Source organism: Gymnodraco acuticeps, unplaced genomic scaffold (genome assembly GCF_902827175.1).
Source record: "Gymnodraco acuticeps unplaced genomic scaffold, fGymAcu1.1, whole genome shotgun sequence".
Classification (NCBI taxonomy): Eukaryota; Metazoa; Chordata; class Actinopteri; order Perciformes; family Bathydraconidae; genus Gymnodraco; species Gymnodraco acuticeps.
In genome coordinates, this window is record NW_022989904.1 from 317,483 (window position 1) to 335,045 (window position 17,563).

Sequence of the window (17,563 nt, forward strand, 5' to 3'; positions counted from 1 at the left end):
GATTATTCCAGGTTTGCTTAGAAATCATATCAGTGTGCATATATATCAGTACATTTGTTGACAGGGTGTGGAGGTCCATTCCCAAGTCTTCCCCATCATGTCATACAGCCCTGCCGGAAGAATCAAAATCAGTTTTAACATTTCTATCACATCTATTCTTTTAAATTAAAGACCTCTCTGGGACAATGTAGCACTTCTTATCTTGTATAATCTCAATAAGGTTAATTTGACTGGGACAGTTATAGGGATGGGTATCGTTTGAAATTTATCGTTTCCAATTCTGCTTATCGATTCCGGTTCTTATCGATTCCCCGTTTCGATTCCAAAATTGTAAAAGAAAGAGGTCAAACGTTTAGATAACAAAAATATCTTTGTTCTTTTAAGCTTTAACTGACATTTTTACAAATAAAAAATATACATGCAATACAAATGTATTGCACAATAGCTGTGCTTTATTTTAACTGAGCTATGCCTGTGGCAAGCTATTAACAGGCATTACACTGTGCCTTGTCTTTTTCTTTTTTAGTGTAGTGGAGCATCACTTCAGAGCGTTTACCGCGATCCATCTTTGGTGTTATGAAGTGACTGAGCTCGTGAACTGTCTACGGGAGGGCGGGGGGAGCCTCGCTGCGGGTCAACTGTGGACCTCTGTCGCCTGTCAGCGCAACTTACATGATGCCGTTTAAAAAAAAATAAGGACGGTGCCGGCCGTCAGCGTACCGAGCCGGCCGTCAACAGCCCGCTGACGACCGGCCGTTCTGTGATTCTCCAGAACACACAGATGGCCAGTCCGCCCTTACCCTGTATTCCACCGGGTCACCGCAGCGCAGACGGACCCGGTGGAATACAGGGTCTACCGCGTTTAGGAACCGTTAAGCAGAACCGAAATTGTGTATTTTGTATGGGTACCCGGTACCCGGCATTTTCTTATCGGTTCTCATCTGGAACCGAGTTTCGGTTCGCAGCCCTAGACAGTTACCATATCTGTTCTGAGGAGGAAATGCTGTGACAGGATCACGCCATGGTAACCGTCCTCTGCCGTGTCTCCGTCTGGAAAGGATCCCTATATTACGGCTAACGTTGTGATCAGCTGTTTTAGCGCAGTTCTCCAGTGAAGGGGGGGGAGTCTCCCTCCGCAGCCGGTTGGCGTAGTTTTGGCACAATTCCGTTGTACAGACCGACGTTAACAGCAGCCCTGTCTGTGCACACGGAGACCGACTCTGTCGTCCGGTGATCTAACCGCCTTCTGGAAAAGCTTCACAAGTACGTCAAATGCGCTTTGAGACACAAGTGACGGTACGCATTTCAGATTACGCACATAACCTGCGTACCAGTTATGTGCACCCCTGTACTACAGCAAAAGTATTCTCCGTGGGGACTTCCTGCAACAACACCACGCCGTTATCTTGATTCTGATTGGCCAGAAGACATTATTAAAGATGTTCTATTGAGAAGACGATCACTACGTGACAAAAGTTTTCAAAACCGTGGCTATTGAAATCAATCTGACTGACTGCTGTCTGTGCAATTTACTCCGCGAGTTGGCAGACTTTATTTTGCTTCCTTTAACATCATTTTTCATGGTGGGGCTAAGCCATTTCTTGGTATGGGTGTAGCCTACCCCAGCCATACCCTGGCGCTGCCACTGGTGGCACGTATGGGGCGGGCCATTCTGCACATGCGTTAAATGCGTTAAATATTTTAACGCAATTAATTCAAAAAATTAATTACCGCCGTTAACGTGATAATTTTGACAGCACTAATTTCAAGCCATCTTTTTCCCGGCCCCTTGCTTTGGATCATTTATCAACCGGCCCCCATTCCAAACTAATTGAATAGCCCTGGTCTATAGTCTTATTGATGCATACACATTATTAGGGAACCTATAAATAGTAATATTATTCTTTGCTTCATGTAAAAAAAAATTGAGGGAATCCACAAATGTTCTACAGCCCTTAATCTCAAACTGCTTTAATTTCATGGTGTAGAAAATCCTATTTTACAATTGAATGGTAGCTTAATGACTCTCAGGACTCTCAGCTCAAACCCTTTTAATATGGAAATATATCCTATTTTCCAAGGTTATTCATTATTTCTATGTAAACTTAGCCTCTATATGTTCCTCCCGTGTGCACAGGTTGCTGGTGGAGCGGGTCTTTGCACAGTACATGGTTCCTCACAACCTGGAGACCACTGAGAGGATGAAGTGTCTCTACTACCTGTATGCCACCCTGGACACAAATGCTGTCAAGTAAGTCTTTTCTCACACCTCGGATCAATACAGGGGCAAAATGTCACTTGCCTTGTCAATTGGTGTTTGCTTTTTTAAAGACAAAAAGGTGATTGTGATGATCCGTGAAAAATATTGATGAAATTCCTTGAGATATCGACAGCTTGGAATAAATGACAAGGAAGAAGGCTTTTATTTTCCTATTGTATTATTTCCTTTTCTCATCATTTGTGTCCATCTGTGCTCCGCAGAGCTTTGAATGAGATGTGGAAGTGCCAGAATCTTCTGAGAAACAATGTCAAAGACCTGCTGGATTTGGTCAAAAAGCCCAAGGTAACTCTTACTGAAGCACACTTCCAAACGCTGATGGTTAATTCAGCCTTGTCGCTTCTTTCTCATTTCATTTTCATTTTCAAACCTTTATTTAACCAGATTGGTCCCATTGAGATCATAGATCTCTTTTTCAAGGGAGACCTGCAGCATATAGGTTCCACATGAAACATAAAACAATAAAGGACATCATACATTATATTTACAGGTTACATTTAGTAGTAATAGTTATAGACATTTACAAGTGCCCATAGTATCAACGAGCATTTCATTTAGCCTAGCTTTAAAAACATGCAGAGGAATGAGATTGCTTAGTTTCAATTCTTGCTGAAGACTGTTCCAAGATTGTAAAAGCTGTCTTACCTAAGACAGTCCTTGCTCTTGGCACATCTAACAATACTACATCATGCGATCTCAGACAATAGCTGCTTGCAACTCTCTGTGTTATCAGAGAGCAGATATAATACGGGAGTTTACCCAACAAAGCTTTATAAATAAACGTGTACCAATGACTGAGCCTCCGTACAGTAAGTGATGGCAAACCTGCCTTGGCATACAGGGTGCAGTGATGTGTAAGTGCTTTACAATCTAATCTATTGTTCTCTTTATCTGTTCGTAGTCTGACGCATCGAGCAAGGCCGTATTTGCCAAAGTCATGGTGATCACAAGTAAGAGATTTCACAATCGTTAAATGAGTACATCTTGTTTTAAATGCCAACTCAGGATGTTTCCACTTGGCATCGCTGAAGTACTGAAGCAAAGAACAACACTTCTAATGAAATGGCTGAAACAGGATGACCTTACCGTCCTTGTTTCAAATGTAGACATCATCTTTTAAATCTGTGTGTCTATAGAGAACCTTCCGGACCCAGGCAAAGCTCAGGACTTTGTGAAGAAGCTGGCTCAGGTCCTGGATGATGACGAGCGAATCAGAGATCAGTTGGAAACCTTGGTCAGCCCCTCCTGCTCCTGCAAGCAAGCTGAAGTCTGCGTGGTGAGTGTTCACATTGCTGTCCAAGTGCAGTGTCCTCCAAGTGAAATGCTTTCATCCCACAACTGGCTTTGTTCTAAGATTGAAAAAGTACCCTTAAAGTTATAGTGTATCTATTTAGCTAGTTTAATAAATTCAGTTTGTATATAAGAGGATGGAATAAGAAGGAAAAAAAGGTCTGCAATGGAGATTTTTTTCTGGTGCTGCTTTGCTGTAATCTTGCAACAATCAGGTACAACTTGTGATGTGTTGAAAGTAATACTTTTACGTTATAAGAGGCTGAGCCCAGTAGGATTGCCAATTCTGAAAAGGGGCTATATATTTAAAGCAGACAAACGGTTAAAGTATCAATTGAACTGCCTATAGTTCGATTATGTGAGATGAGCAGATTCTGAGTCTAAAACATGACACCTGTGAGTAGGAGGGATATCAGTTGTTCTACATTACAATGTGATTATTTTGAATATTGATTTTAATCATTTTTTGTCCCCTTTTCAGCGAGACATCACTAAAAAGCTTGGCAGCCCCAAACAGCCCAGCAATCCATTCCTGGAAATGGTCAAGTTCCTGCTGGAGAGAATTGCTCCTGTACACATCGACACAGAATCCATCAGGTAAACTTCAAACCACCACATCATTATAAAGATCTGATATTCCTAATATGCCTGTGACATTACATTTAATAGTGCAATATTTGACCTTTTCTCCCTCTCTTGTATTTCTTCCATTATCTGTCAGTGCTTTGATAAAACAGGTTAACAAATCTATAGATGGAACAGCTGATGATGAGGAGGAGGGCGTCCTCACTGAAGAGGCCATCAGAGCAGGACTGGAGCTACTCAAGGTACAAACCGTCAGCTGGCACTCTTTGCAGTTAATAAAAAAAACAAAAACATTTATAATGATGGCACTCTTCTGCTTTCCCTCTCAGGTGCTGTCGTTCACTCACCCGGTGTCCTTCCACTCTGCAGAGACCTTTGAGTCTCTTTTGGGTTGTCTGAAGATGGACGACGAGAAAGTCGCAGAGGCTGCGCTGCAGATCTTCAAGAACACGGGCAGCAAGATGGAAGAGAGTTTCCCTCACATCAAATCGTACGTTTCATTCATACTGTCCCTTACAGCAGGACATATTCAATCACTACGGTTGTCTTTGAACTTGCTGCACTGTTTCTGACTCCTGATAATACTTTCTGTGGTTTGTAATGGTGTTTCCTTTCCTGCTCCCCCAAGTGTTCTGCTGCCAGTACTGCAGGCCAAAGCCAAGAGAGGCCCCCCTCGCCAGGCCAAGTATTCCATCCACTGCATCAACTCCATGTTCACCAACAGAGACATACACTTCGCCCAGATCTTCGAGGTGAGTCACTCCCATCTAATATATCTGTTTCAAACCCAAAAAGAGAGAAGTTGTATTATTTATAGGTTTGAGAAACTCTGGCCTTTTTAACATTGTATGCAAATAAATAGATTAGATTGATAAATGTGTGTATTTTCTTTGAAAACAACCCTGTGATTGAGTTAATATTCACTGTAAGTACATCAAGAAATTAAATAATAAAATACTGATGCATCTGTGCTGCTGCCATGACACAAAACAGCAACAATAAACAATTCCCAAACCTGAATAAATCATGTGTCATTACCCAGGATCAAACAAGCAATGACATGTTTTATGTGTTTTTCTCCAGCCTCTGCACAAAGGCCTGGACCCGGCTAACCTGGAGCAGCTCATCACTCCTCTGACCACCCTGGGTCACCTGGCTCAGCTGGCCCCAGAACAGTTTGCTGCACCGCTCAAATCTCTAGTCGCCAACTTCATTGTGAAGGACCTGCTCATGAACGACAGGGTACACACATCTTATGTACAGTATATTCATCTCGTGTAACAGACTCATGACGAGAGCCTGGATTTCTCTAAGGGCCTGTCAAACTGTCAAATCACAGTTGATCTTCTAGTATGCAAGGATTAGTGTTTTTGTGTCCGTTTGTATCATGGGACACAGGTCTCACAGAATTATTTCTATGTTTCTAGATCCCGGGCAAGAAGACCACCAAACTTTGGGTCCCTGACGAGGAAGTGTCCCCCGAGACTCTGGCCAAGGTCAGCGGTGATCCTTTTTGTTTCTCTTATAAACCCTGTCCATCTGTGCAGCAGAGTTCCCGTTAGCCGGTAATTACCGGACTATGACCGGTAAAATATGCTGAAGACCGGCAAATCTAAATCTCTCCGGTCCAAATAATTTTCGCTTAGCGCAATACCGCATCAGTTGGGCAACTTGCGCCACTTATGTGACAGACAAAAGAGTATGTGACAGACAAGAATAGTCAATTCTAATGTCTAACACTTAATGTGGAGAAAGAGATGTCCTGTATGGGTTGACGAAAAAATATTCTAACGGGAACTCTGCTGTGCAGTCTGCTCCCTTCTTCTTTTTTTATGAACAAAACTTTCAAAGATAGAATGGTCATATTCATTATCATATCAACTAGGGATGCACGATATCGGTTTTTTGAAACCGATACCGATAACTTCCTGCTTCTCAAGACCGATATCGATAACCGATAATAATATAATATATATATATATTAAATGTACCTGTAGTTTTTGCACACCTGGTGGTAAAAAAAAGACTAGTAGTGAGCAAATGACATGAGCATTACTACTATGAACAAAACAAAGCCAAGAACAGTTTTGACTCTTCAAAGTGACCATATTTATTTTCCCAAATAAAGTTCTTGCCTTTTTCAAAAGCTTCGTCGATAGGTAAAAGCCCCGGTGCCTTTGCAGCTGGCTTTGGATTCGCCGCTAGTTTAGCAGCGCAGGCGTCTTCGTACGCTTTTAACACACCATCGTGGCGATGTTTCAGGTGACTAATCAGGTTGGAAGTATTATAGCTCGTTGCCTTTTTCCCTCCTCGTGGAACTTCTGCATTGCATTCGTTAATACAAATAGCAAGCGAACTATCTAACTCTGAAACTTTGAAATAGTCCCATACTACCGACGACATGTTTGTTTACTGTCCTGGCTTCACGGCCGCACACCATTTACGTCACAGCCAGGCATGAGTTAGGGAGCGCTGGATTTGTGAAAAACTCCCCTCTTCCTAAACCACTAATACCACAGTACTGGCAAAACGGGAGGAGCCGAGTGAAAAACAAGCGCCCCTCATCCCAATCCACCCACACCGCAGTATCTTTTTCTTTTTTTTTACCCAAAAAATATATTGTATATTATCGGGGCTATTAATACTTTTATCGGGTTTATCGGGATGACGTCATAATTCCTAATATCGGACCGATAATTATCGTGCACCACTAATATCAACACAACATAGCTTTATTTATTTATCTAAACATGAAAATAAGGAGACTTTTCCCCTCATTCTGAAATTGTGTAACTCAAGTAATGTGCTTTTTCCCCCCCTCTCTCCAGATCCAGGGCATAAAGCTGATGGTGCGGTGGTTACTGGGAGTGAAGAACAACCAGAGCAAATCAGGGAACTCCACCCTGAGGATGCTGACAGCGATTCTACACAGTGATGGAGACTTAACAGAGCAGGGCAGGATGGGGTAGGTGTCGAAGCCTATGCTACATTTATTATATAAAAGCTTCTGTGTGTTTAAGCCTCTGTAACTCAGTGCTGTCCTCAGATTATAATCATGTCATTTTCAAGTGCTGGATCTAATGGGTATTGTGGACCCGAGGAGCATGTGAGATGATTACATAAAAAGTATTGTTTACTCACCTATCCGTGACTCTTCCCGTAGTAAACCCGACATGTCGAGGCTGCGGCTGGCGGCGGCGTGCGCCCTGCTGAAGCTGGCGCAGGAGCCCTGCTACCACGAAATCATCACGCTGGAGCAGTATCAGCTGTGTGCGCTCGTCATCAATGTAAGAGCAGACAAACATCTCCGGTTTCACGCAAAGCGCCTACACACTTTAACTTGTTTTCATGATTTAGATTATATAATGTTTTGAAAATGATGCACTACCAATCGGGTATTATTTTCTCTTCAGCACACAACCCTCCTCCACCTCTCTGCTCCTTGCCCACATTTCTCCAAACCATTTCAAAATGTTGTCTCCTCCTAATCATCTCCCTCTCTTTGCTCTCTAGGATGAGTGCTACCAGGTGCGTCAGTGTTTTTCCCAGAAGCTCCACCGGGGCCTGTGCCGCCTGCGCCTGCCTCTGGAGTACATCGGAGTGTTCGCGCTGTGTGCCAAGGACCCCGTGAAGGAGAGGAGGGCTCACGCTCGCCAGTGCCTGGTGAAAAACATCAACATACGGCGAGAGTACCTCAAACAGCACGCTGCCATCAGCGGTAAAGACACTGACATTTTCTTGGCCTGATTTCAAGCATCTACAAAAAGGCCTCTAGTATGTTATCTGTACCCTCTACAGAATATATCTTAGACCAGTATCTTAGAAATGTAGGGAAAAAATAAACTTTAATGTTAAAGAGGCAATTTAATAAGGCATTGGATCGGGGGGGAATTACTTAACGAGATGTTTGCGTTACTGTCAGTGCACATCAGTACACAGCAGTAATCATTAGCCCTTTTTGTGATGAGGTAATGTTGTAATGTTTACCTTGTGTGTGCCGATAGACAAGCTGTTCTCTCTCCTGCCCGAGTATGTGGTGCCCTACACCATCCACCTGCTGGCCCACGACCCGGACTACGTCAAAGTACAGGACATCGAGCAGCTCAAAGAAATTAAAGAGTAAGCCGTGCATGGGAAAACTGTTGGGGAGTAATATTTTTGGGGACACGCACCTCTTACTGCTATCTTATTATTGTCATTACTCATAAATTGCGTTTGCAGTTAAAGATTTATGTCCAATAACTTAAAAGGAAATGCTTCAACATTGGGTCCACAATTCAAAGTCCTGTCTGCTGACATTCAAACTTCCCCTCTGTATCAGGGCTCTGTGGTTTGTCCTGGAGATTATCATGGCCAAGAACGAGAACAACAGCCACGCTTTCATTAGGAAAATGGTGGAAAATATCAAACAGACGAAAGATGCCCAGGCCCCCACCGACCTCAAAACCAACGAGGTACACATCAAGTTCATTTTACCTTCATTTATCATATACAGGCAGTACATATGAATTCCCTGCCGTTTAGCTAACCACAGTTTTCCTCTTTGGCTCCACAGAAACTGTACACAGTGTGTGACGTAGCCATGAACATCATCATGTCAAAGAGCACCACCTACAGCCTGGAGTCTCCCAAAGACCCCGTGCTGCCCTCAACCTTCTTCACCAAGGCCGACAAGGTTGGCGTCTGCTCCCAAAAGCAATTTACAGATAATGTAATCTCTTATTTCCAGCGAAGCAATTTCTTCTGAATTGATGTTTATTAATAGCAATAGCTGAGCTGCTAATTAGGTCTGCAAAACATTTCAAATGATGGATCATGATGGGTACATCATTTTGAGTGTCACAGGTGCTATTGCAAGTCTTAGAAAAGTGCTGATTTAAAAGATGCATTCGTGTTTGTTCTTTTTACACAAGCTCTCTGACCAAAGACATTTATTCTATTTCAGAATTTCAACAACACAAAAAATTATCTCCCACCAGAGATGAAGTCATTCTTCACACCAGGAAAAGTAAGTTAATCAAACCTCTAAAATGGTAACGTTGGCTTGGCATCTTATTTCTGACTTTGTTTTATGAAACGCATATCTAACTCTTGTCCCCTCTCCCTCCTGAAGCCCAAGTCGGCTAACGTGTTGGGAGCAGTCAACAAGCCGCTGGCGGCGGCGGGGAAACAGATCCAGAGCAAAGCGTCTCGTATGGAGACCGCCAGCAACGAGGACTCCTCGTCCAATCCGGGGTCCCCGCAACGCAGCAAGACCAGGTACAGGACAGGTTATACAGATTTAAAACCTCAGGTCAACATCCAGTCTTTATGCATTGAAGTGACCCGAATCCCATCCAGTGTTTAGACTTTCAGGTGTTCTGACAGCTAGATTGGATTATTCACCATGTGTAAATGTTTGCTGTTTTATGCTCACTTCCCAGCATCATAAACAAAGCTGTCTATTTTTCTTGGATATTGTTATGACTTGAACTGCATTTCTTTATTCTGTGTAAAAAATAATAACAATGAATAATGTTTGTTTCAGGCTTGACAGCACAGAACTGGATCACAGTGAAAACGAGGACTTCAGCCTAAAGAGAGCAGACAGCACTGATAAGGTACTTAGACCTCTTTATAAGCATGTTATATCTTCTTTAATGTGGGACTGGTTGTTATAAACTATCAACCAACCTTTTATTGTTGTCTTTTCATGGTTTTTAGCCTGTTGGTCTTTCATAAAGTTATTATTGTTTTATCCTTTGAACATTTAACGGTTAACATATCCTATGAGTTTCTTTGACCATCTTCTGTTTACATATTCAGGGTTCCCCACACATAGACTTTACTCGGGTATATTAACGTCCGCCAAAGTATATTTTGCGACCCATTTAGGTTTCATTTTTTTGTATCCGTGCGCGAGCAGGACGCCATCTGCGATCGATTAACTAGTGGACAATGATCCCTCGCTCTACCCCTCCTGTACCTGTTCGCTCTGCTATAAGGGTCTGCTTTATGCGCTTCGCAGTAACCGGCGAACAGTTCATGAGCGTGCTCCACTAGCACTATAAGAACATGCTTGATACCAGTAGGATAAACAGGCAAAAATAATCTGGCTTTTTTTTACAATGCAATGGCATTAAGTATTATAGCCATGAAAAACAGACATCTATGCATCCATCTTTATAGTCTGTCTGTATAAATAAACAAAACAAACACGGTCTGAAACGACACAGTATCTTAGGGTGTTGCTATGATCCAGTTAAGTGTTTCCAGTCATAAACCCTTGTGACTCTGTGTTTTGATTCTACTGAGCAAACACCCGCTGGATTTAAGTCGAGATAGGATTAGCAGAAATGTGTTGTGTAAACTGTTCCTATCCAAATATCACATCACTCATAACAGCCTCCAGACCTTGTGGCTTATGTTGTCTTTGTTTTGTTGTGAATCAGTGCACTTAAGCTTCTCTCCCTTCTACAAAGTTCTAAACCATAACTAAATGTGTATAGTCTTTAAAATGTTCAATATCATCCGATGATTAAGCTGTCATTAAACACTAGGCAGAATACAGATTCCTCTTTTTTGAAAATGTAAATAATAAAAGTTCTGTTAAGGCTACTCTTTCTAAACTACTTTTTTCATCCATTATTGCAGTTAATGTTTGATGGTGTCAGGGCCATCTCCTTTTAGTCTTGTGGAAAAAAGGTGGTTGATTACTATGTTAAGTCAGAGTTTTCATGAAGAAAATAACACTGATCGTGGGTTTTGAACAGTTTGTCTTCACAGAATAAAAGAAATTGGGGAAACCAGACATTCTAAAATATTAACGTAGTAAAATGTCATTGCAAATCAGGAAAGAAAAGCATTTTAAGTTAATGGAAGGGTCCTGATTTGTATAGGCAGGGTTCTTACGGTCATTAAAAACCTGGAAAAGTCATGGAAATTCAAAATGCTAATTCCAGGCCCTGGAAAAGTTATGGAAAACAATATTTTCCCCAAAGTTTTGGAAAAATCATGGAAATGTAAATAAAGTTGCATCAAATATAATTTATATTTTATCTAATCGCCAAAATAGTAATACTATAATGATAATAAATACTGTATCGTATAGTAATGAAACGTAAAATGGCATTTAACTGACGAGGTATTTAGCTGGTGAGAGATTTGAGTTGCTTTAGCGAGTAGAAGCTAGTAAGCCTACTATTTCCTACTATCCTATATATATGCAGACCTTATTTTCCTGTTCCATGTTAAAATAAACCATTTTCAGTGGTACGCTGAGAAAGAGTAATTATTTTGGTCATGGAAAATTAGGTAAAGGTCCTGGAGAAGTCATTGAAAATCATTGGTGAAAAAGTGTATGAACCCTGTATAGGAAGCCCTATGGCCCTTGTAAACGATTTCATCTTTTACAGGATATTGAAAAGCCCCGCGGTCGCAAGCGTGCCGTGGCCTCCAGTGAAGACCAGGACAACAAACCAAAGCGCGGACGCAAGAAGGCGGCGGTAAACACAACCGCAGTGGCCGAGTCCGAGGACCAATGGGACGAGGACAATCGGCCGGAGGACGAGCAGAACAGCCCGCCGAAGAAAGGACGCAGGGGGCGACCCCCAAAGTCTGCCACCCCCAGTCAGGACACTCCTGCTAAGGGCAAGAGAGGCCGGAAGAAGGCAGCTCCTCCCCCGGAAGAGGAGGAAGAGGAGGAGGAAGAAGAGAAGATTGAGGAGGAGGAAGCAGCAGCAGAAGACGAAGACGCTGACAAGAGCAGTGAAAATGTGGAGTTGAAGACCAAGGCAGGAAGGCCAGCAAGGACGCCACGGCGATCACAAGGGTAAGAAACGCTTTGTGGTTAATGCACACAGAGAAGTTTGATCATCTTCACTTGTTGGCACTGAGATTTCTGTCAGCGAGATTAACTTCTGTCTCAAACTTTAATTAGCAGCACGGAGTCAGCAGAGTCCACACCGCAGAAGAGGAGAGGACGTCCACCCAAATCAGCTCAACCGCCTGCAAAGAAACCAGCGTACGATGCACACTAAATATATTTGTGATCTTCCAGGCTGTTGCAAAACTCTAGTGCACTTTAAAACACTGAGGGTTTTAGAAAAGTGTTTGTTAAAGTAAACCTTTTGTAATACGCATACTATATTTTTAAAAGAAAATACCCTGGTTATATCCACTGAGACAGTCTATAGCAGCTTTCACACCAAGTACTTTGCCTTACTTAGTTCCCAGCACTTAGTTCCCAGTACTTAGTTCCCAGCACTTAGTTCCCCCATAAAACTAAAGAGCAGATCGCGTTCATACCGGAAAAAGTCCCTGAGGAAAGATTACGCAAATGAAGCCGCTGACGTCACTTGGGGGGAGAACTTTGAATCACGGGGTAGCAAGTTTGAGTCCCGCTGCAGTCAGCATGTCGTTGTGTCACCCCAAATTGCTCCTGTGGGGATTGTCCACAGTACTGAATGTATGTAAGTCGCTTTGGATAAAAGCATTTAACAAGTGACATGTAATGACTGAAAAGGGGGGAAAAGATCTCATGAACTAAGTTCTCTTTTTGGTGTGAACGCAAAATCCCAGGAACTATCGGAACTAAATGGGAAAAGTACTCCGGTGTGAAAGCGCCTTATAGCTTTCTGCTGGTGGTGATGTTTCTCAGTTTACTAATGTCTCCCTGTTGCTTGCTGAGGAATTCTGATTCAGTGTGTATTCCTTCTTTGGTATCCAGGCGTGGTGGGCGATCGAAGGCAGCTGCTGCTAAAGATGACCCGGAGGAAGAAGAAGAAGATGAGGAGGAGGAGGAGGAGGAGGAGCAGGAGGACGTGCCAACACCGAAGGTACTGAACGTGTTGCATAAACCATTTCTACGAATTCTGGGTTTTAGATCAATTTAAGAAGTGTGGAGAACTGTATATGCTTAGTTTCCTGTCAAGTTTTCACCCTGCTATTTTTCTATCTCCTGTAGGGTCGCAAGAAGGCAGCTGTGCGAAGAAGATGAGCTGAAGAAAAAGGACAAACAAAAATGGGGCGTCTACTCAAATGTCGTGGATGAGTGACGAAGGAAAGAAAATATGGACATTGAACTTTTTTAACTTTTCATACGCAGATGCTCCTACTGTTACACAAGTTCACACACTTGCATAAACCACATGCACACTACATGAGTACATCAGTTTCATCAGCTGTGGGTTGTTGCATTGTGTTGCATTGTGTTGCATTGTGATGATGTTCGCCACATTAAGTAGAAATAATTTTAACAGGAAAACAAAAAAAGATCACTCTTGTAAATAGTCTCTTATGTCTGTTCATGTTCTGTTGTTGTGTTTGATGCTGACTGGGGGGATGCTGTGAGCCTTTTCCCCGCCAATATTATTATTACAATTCTCCCATAAAGGAAATATTGCTTATCAATCATTCCCTCTGTGTCACGCTTTTAAAAACTGAAGAGATTAACATGCACTATCTTATTGTGATGTTAATTGTATTATTTTACTTTAAAAGAAAACATGAATGGTTGTTTACAGCACTGTATATTAATACCTTTTTTTACCATGTATTAAAACATTTTAAAACAATGTCAGAAAACCTGTCCAAATTTAGATTTGCCTCGGGAAAAGGTTGTAGTGTGTGATTCATTTTAAAGTTTGTACTTCCTGGTAGATGAGGTCATGAGCAGCTGTGGTTGTAGTTTTTGTCACTGCTGATTAACTTGGCTTCACATCCACCCAGTCACATCCTCCGTTGTATCAATATAATTCTCTATAAAACCTGAAATGCTCCATTTCTCTTTATTCCAACTTGAAGTCTTGGATGAGGCAGTTTGCGTTTTTCTGAAGGACAACATAATCTGTGATGACTTCTGTGAGACATTTGGAAAGAAGAACGAGTTTTAAAGAAATGTTCAACATTTCTATCATGGAGTGTTTTTTTATGTCGTAGCCTATATGCAATGCTTTAAAAATAATTCCAAGGTAAGTAAGGGTTAATGTATCATCCTTGGGAAGAAACACCGCATAAATGGTAAATTACCCTCCATGTTGGTTTGTAATGGATGACGCAGTGGTTCATCTTGGAGGTATTATCCCGGTAATATTATCTACACTGTACCTTGGACACTTGACAATAAGTTATTTTGAATTACAATACAATTATTACTCGGTAATTAACTCATGAGTTAAGCAGAAACATGTTTACAAATCTGGAGTTCAGGTATTGCTTTCAATCTGACGTCAGATTTTCGCGCCAATATGACAAACATGTTTCAATCTCATTTACACGGTTCTGCCTGAGAAACTACTCTTCCTGTTATTCTGACAAATAACACTTGCTCAAGCTTTTTTGACCCTAGGTTGTTGCTATCTCCACATACTCTAGCTCAGGGGTGTCAAACTCCAATACACAGTGGGCCACAATTTAAAAAATCGGTAGGCCTACTAGTCGAGGGCCGGACTGGTTCAATGTTTATTGCAAAACGTATTGAAATGAACTTATTGCACATATTAAACCTAGAACTAACAAAGGTTAAATTATTGCCTATAAAAACATAAAATAATCAGTTGCATTCATTTCTTATGGCTCTATCTGCAGCTTTTCCGGAGTCATTTCTTATGATTACATTTTTCCACAGGCCAACAACAGCTTAAAAAAAACAATTCCCCTCAAAGAAAAAACAAACATGCCCTGTTGTCTCAAGAAAAAAAGTGCATAAGGAAACATCCATTTAAACTCAGTGTGCTGCTCTGTGATGCAGTTTAAGCCAGATACTTGGCATCTCATCTTCGATGCAAGTTCACCAATGTTTGGAGTCAGGCTCTGAGCTGAGGAGATCCTCAGGATTGAGTGAAGGTGTGCATGCAATATACCGGCGGGCCAGATCTAATATTAATCAGAAATTATCCTGCGGGCCGAAATTAAATCCACCAAGGGCCTGATTTGGCCCCCGGGCCTTGAGATTGACACATGTGCTCTAGCTAGTTTACTGGTTATACATCTAGAACTGGACCCAAACATTTCCGGATACTGAAAGGTAAACTACGCATTCAATACATTAGAAATAAACAGTAATGGCCCAGGTGTAAATAATCAAATGAACCATGCAGTTGCTTCAGTATCAGGCTTCTTATTGTGCATGCTGGCTCACTGTCACGTTATCATGGCTCTTTGAGAAGTGAGTTTATCAAACTACTACAACAATAAAATGCCTGTCAGAAGTAATGAGAAAATATTTTCCCAACTAAACGTGCGGTATTTCTGTTTCAGGAAACTGTTTCACCATCACTATAGTAGTTTGATATTTTCAGGCTGTCAGCAGATTTTATATTGCATTTGTTGTATTGATGCATACCCTGTTTAAAATTAGTAGGCTATGTGGTAGCAGAACTGGGTCACAGTTTATATATTAAGCATATAGTGAGTAAAATGACTGGAGAATTTATTTTGGAGCTTATTTTAGTGAAAACCTTTGAACAAGAACAGTAGGCTACATCAAATGCATATGTTCTCTAATTTCAGGCCAAAACAGAAGAAAGAAGATGGGGCCATGACGGCAAGATTTAAGGTAGAAGGAACATATCACTTTGCAAGTATTGCTTTACATTATACAGGTAATGCATATTATTTCTGATGTGGATGGGAATGAACAACCGGCTGAATAATTAAACTTTTCTGTTGTCTTAAAAATGATTTTACCCAACTTTAAGCATCGGTTTCCAACCTGGGGGTCTCGGCTCCCTTAGGATACCAAAGCTTCAATGGGGTTGGCAAGGCCTTCTTGGTTTTAAGGGCTGTAGGAAAACAGTCAAACACTGAAATAAATTGTCAGAAAAGCCTAATTGTTACAAACGAAAACACATTTTATAATAACTTATATAGAGAATAAGACTAACATTTATTTAACAAATAACAGTAAATCTGATCTCTGATGCAATATCCACAGGAAATAATCTGCTCAGAAGTTATCCAAATCACTAATGTTACACAAACTATATGATGTTGTAATGCATTAAATATCATTTGAATGATCCATATGTCACTTAGTCAGGGGTTCAGTTTTAAATGATTGAGAAGGCCCCCTTAAGGCAGAGGTCCCAAAGCCACTGGATGAGCTGTACATAAAGTACTTTTTTTTATCTAAATAGCATGTCAGACTGTATCCGTTGTTTCCCACATCTTCAAGACCAGAATCATGCCCTAAATTGGCTCAGATTGTACCACACACGCTAACCTGTCAAAACCGGTTTGTTCTCTCATGCTGCTAAGAATCACTTGATGGTGTTTTTCCTGTGTTATATATACATGGAGGATTGCAGTGCTCTACATTGATTATGCATGTAGGCTGCACTTTAGATTTGAACTTTCCAGTGCAATTTGGCCTGGTGGAAAAACAACCACACATCAGTTCTGCCCCTGGTGATGATCCATGACCGGCCGTGATCACGTGCCGTCGGTGAGTCTGCTTCCTGCATCCAATAAACCACCTGCCTTTCAGGGCAAACACAATTATTTACAACATTATTCGTCTCTGTAACTTGCTAAGCTGAGCATGATTTTAAATAGATGTGGCTGTGGTTTAATTTCATCTTTTTTGACATTTGTATTTGTAATGAAGTGGATGACACACAGGGCGAAATGCCCAGGCTGCACAGGGTGCCAGTATCTTGCTCATTCAAAAATATAACAATTGTTGACAATTAATAACAATTTGATACATAATATCTTTATGTCTTCATTAAGCAGGTACATTACTGATAAGTCTTTCCAAACCATATTCACAATGTCAAGGCTGCAACTGTATTCTTATTGTCAATCTGCAATGTAATTTGTATTTATCTGTCTTCCAATTTTAGGACTATTGGACAATCAATCAATTATTTTAACCCGCAAAAAACATCTCCTTTGATTATTGTTTACTTTCAACTGTATATTTTAAACATTAACACAATTTAAAATAATATGAGCTAACCTATCCTGAACAATTTCACACACACACACACACACACACACACACACACACACACACACACACACACACACACAAACACACACACATCCATACAACTGGCCAACACCTCTTCAGTTAAATATGCAGGTGCTATATGGAACACGATTGCCAGCAGTAAGAGTTTCCAAGCAACCGAGCTGATGCAGGAAGATAAAGAAGTAATTTGATCACGGCAGGACTGTTTGCATTTCTTCTCCTCGCCCCCCAACCCCCAACTCTCCCCTCTCTCATCATCTTCTGCCTGCACACACTGACTGATCCCGTGAGAAATGCAGATGAGTTTTTGTTCTGCTCTTGACATGTGACATTTAAAAGGAGTTATGAGATGATCTGCCAGCTAAGGTTGAATGATAATTGTGCTGTCACTGAGATCATATTAGGCTTTTGCACCTGGGTCTCTCTCCCTGTCTGTTCTGGATGAAGTATTAATA

General features: G+C 41.3%; 1 protein-coding gene across 5 annotated transcripts in view; it reads left to right on the forward strand.

Annotated features, from left to right (window-relative positions):
- Positions 1 to 13,911, forward strand: part of pds5b (PDS5 cohesin associated factor B) — a 59,086-nt gene extending 45,175 nt beyond the window's left edge. For 2 of the 5 annotated variants that reach the window (XM_034207277.1, XM_034207287.1), the window contains exons 13-35: positions 2,138 to 2,251; positions 2,482 to 2,563; positions 3,180 to 3,228; positions 3,415 to 3,554; positions 4,050 to 4,165; positions 4,290 to 4,395; positions 4,483 to 4,643; positions 4,782 to 4,905; positions 5,237 to 5,395; positions 5,581 to 5,649; positions 6,982 to 7,118; positions 7,317 to 7,440; positions 7,667 to 7,871; positions 8,158 to 8,272; positions 8,475 to 8,607; positions 8,709 to 8,864; positions 9,099 to 9,161; positions 9,267 to 9,412; positions 9,681 to 9,753; positions 11,548 to 11,963; positions 12,072 to 12,155; positions 12,861 to 12,969; positions 13,098 to 13,911. In XM_034207277.1, the coding sequence (XP_034063168.1) occupies positions 2,138 to 2,251; positions 2,482 to 2,563; positions 3,180 to 3,228; positions 3,415 to 3,554; positions 4,050 to 4,165; positions 4,290 to 4,395; positions 4,483 to 4,643; positions 4,782 to 4,905; positions 5,237 to 5,395; positions 5,581 to 5,649; positions 6,982 to 7,118; positions 7,317 to 7,440; positions 7,667 to 7,871; positions 8,158 to 8,272; positions 8,475 to 8,607; positions 8,709 to 8,864; positions 9,099 to 9,161; positions 9,267 to 9,412; positions 9,681 to 9,753; positions 11,548 to 11,963; positions 12,072 to 12,155; positions 12,861 to 12,969; positions 13,098 to 13,130 (2,914 nt within the window). In that variant the 3' untranslated portion in view covers positions 13,131 to 13,911. The remainder of the gene's footprint in view (positions 1 to 2,137; positions 2,252 to 2,481; positions 2,564 to 3,179; positions 3,229 to 3,414; positions 3,555 to 4,049; positions 4,166 to 4,289; positions 4,396 to 4,482; positions 4,644 to 4,781; positions 4,906 to 5,236; positions 5,396 to 5,580; positions 5,650 to 6,981; positions 7,119 to 7,316; positions 7,441 to 7,666; positions 7,872 to 8,157; positions 8,273 to 8,474; positions 8,608 to 8,708; positions 8,865 to 9,098; positions 9,162 to 9,266; positions 9,413 to 9,680; positions 9,754 to 11,547; positions 11,964 to 12,071; positions 12,156 to 12,860; positions 12,970 to 13,097) is intronic. The other 3 variants (XM_034207292.1, XM_034207295.1, XM_034207301.1) reach the window with 3 other exon arrangements.
- The last annotated feature ends 3,652 nt before the right edge of the window (positions 13,912 to 17,563 follow it).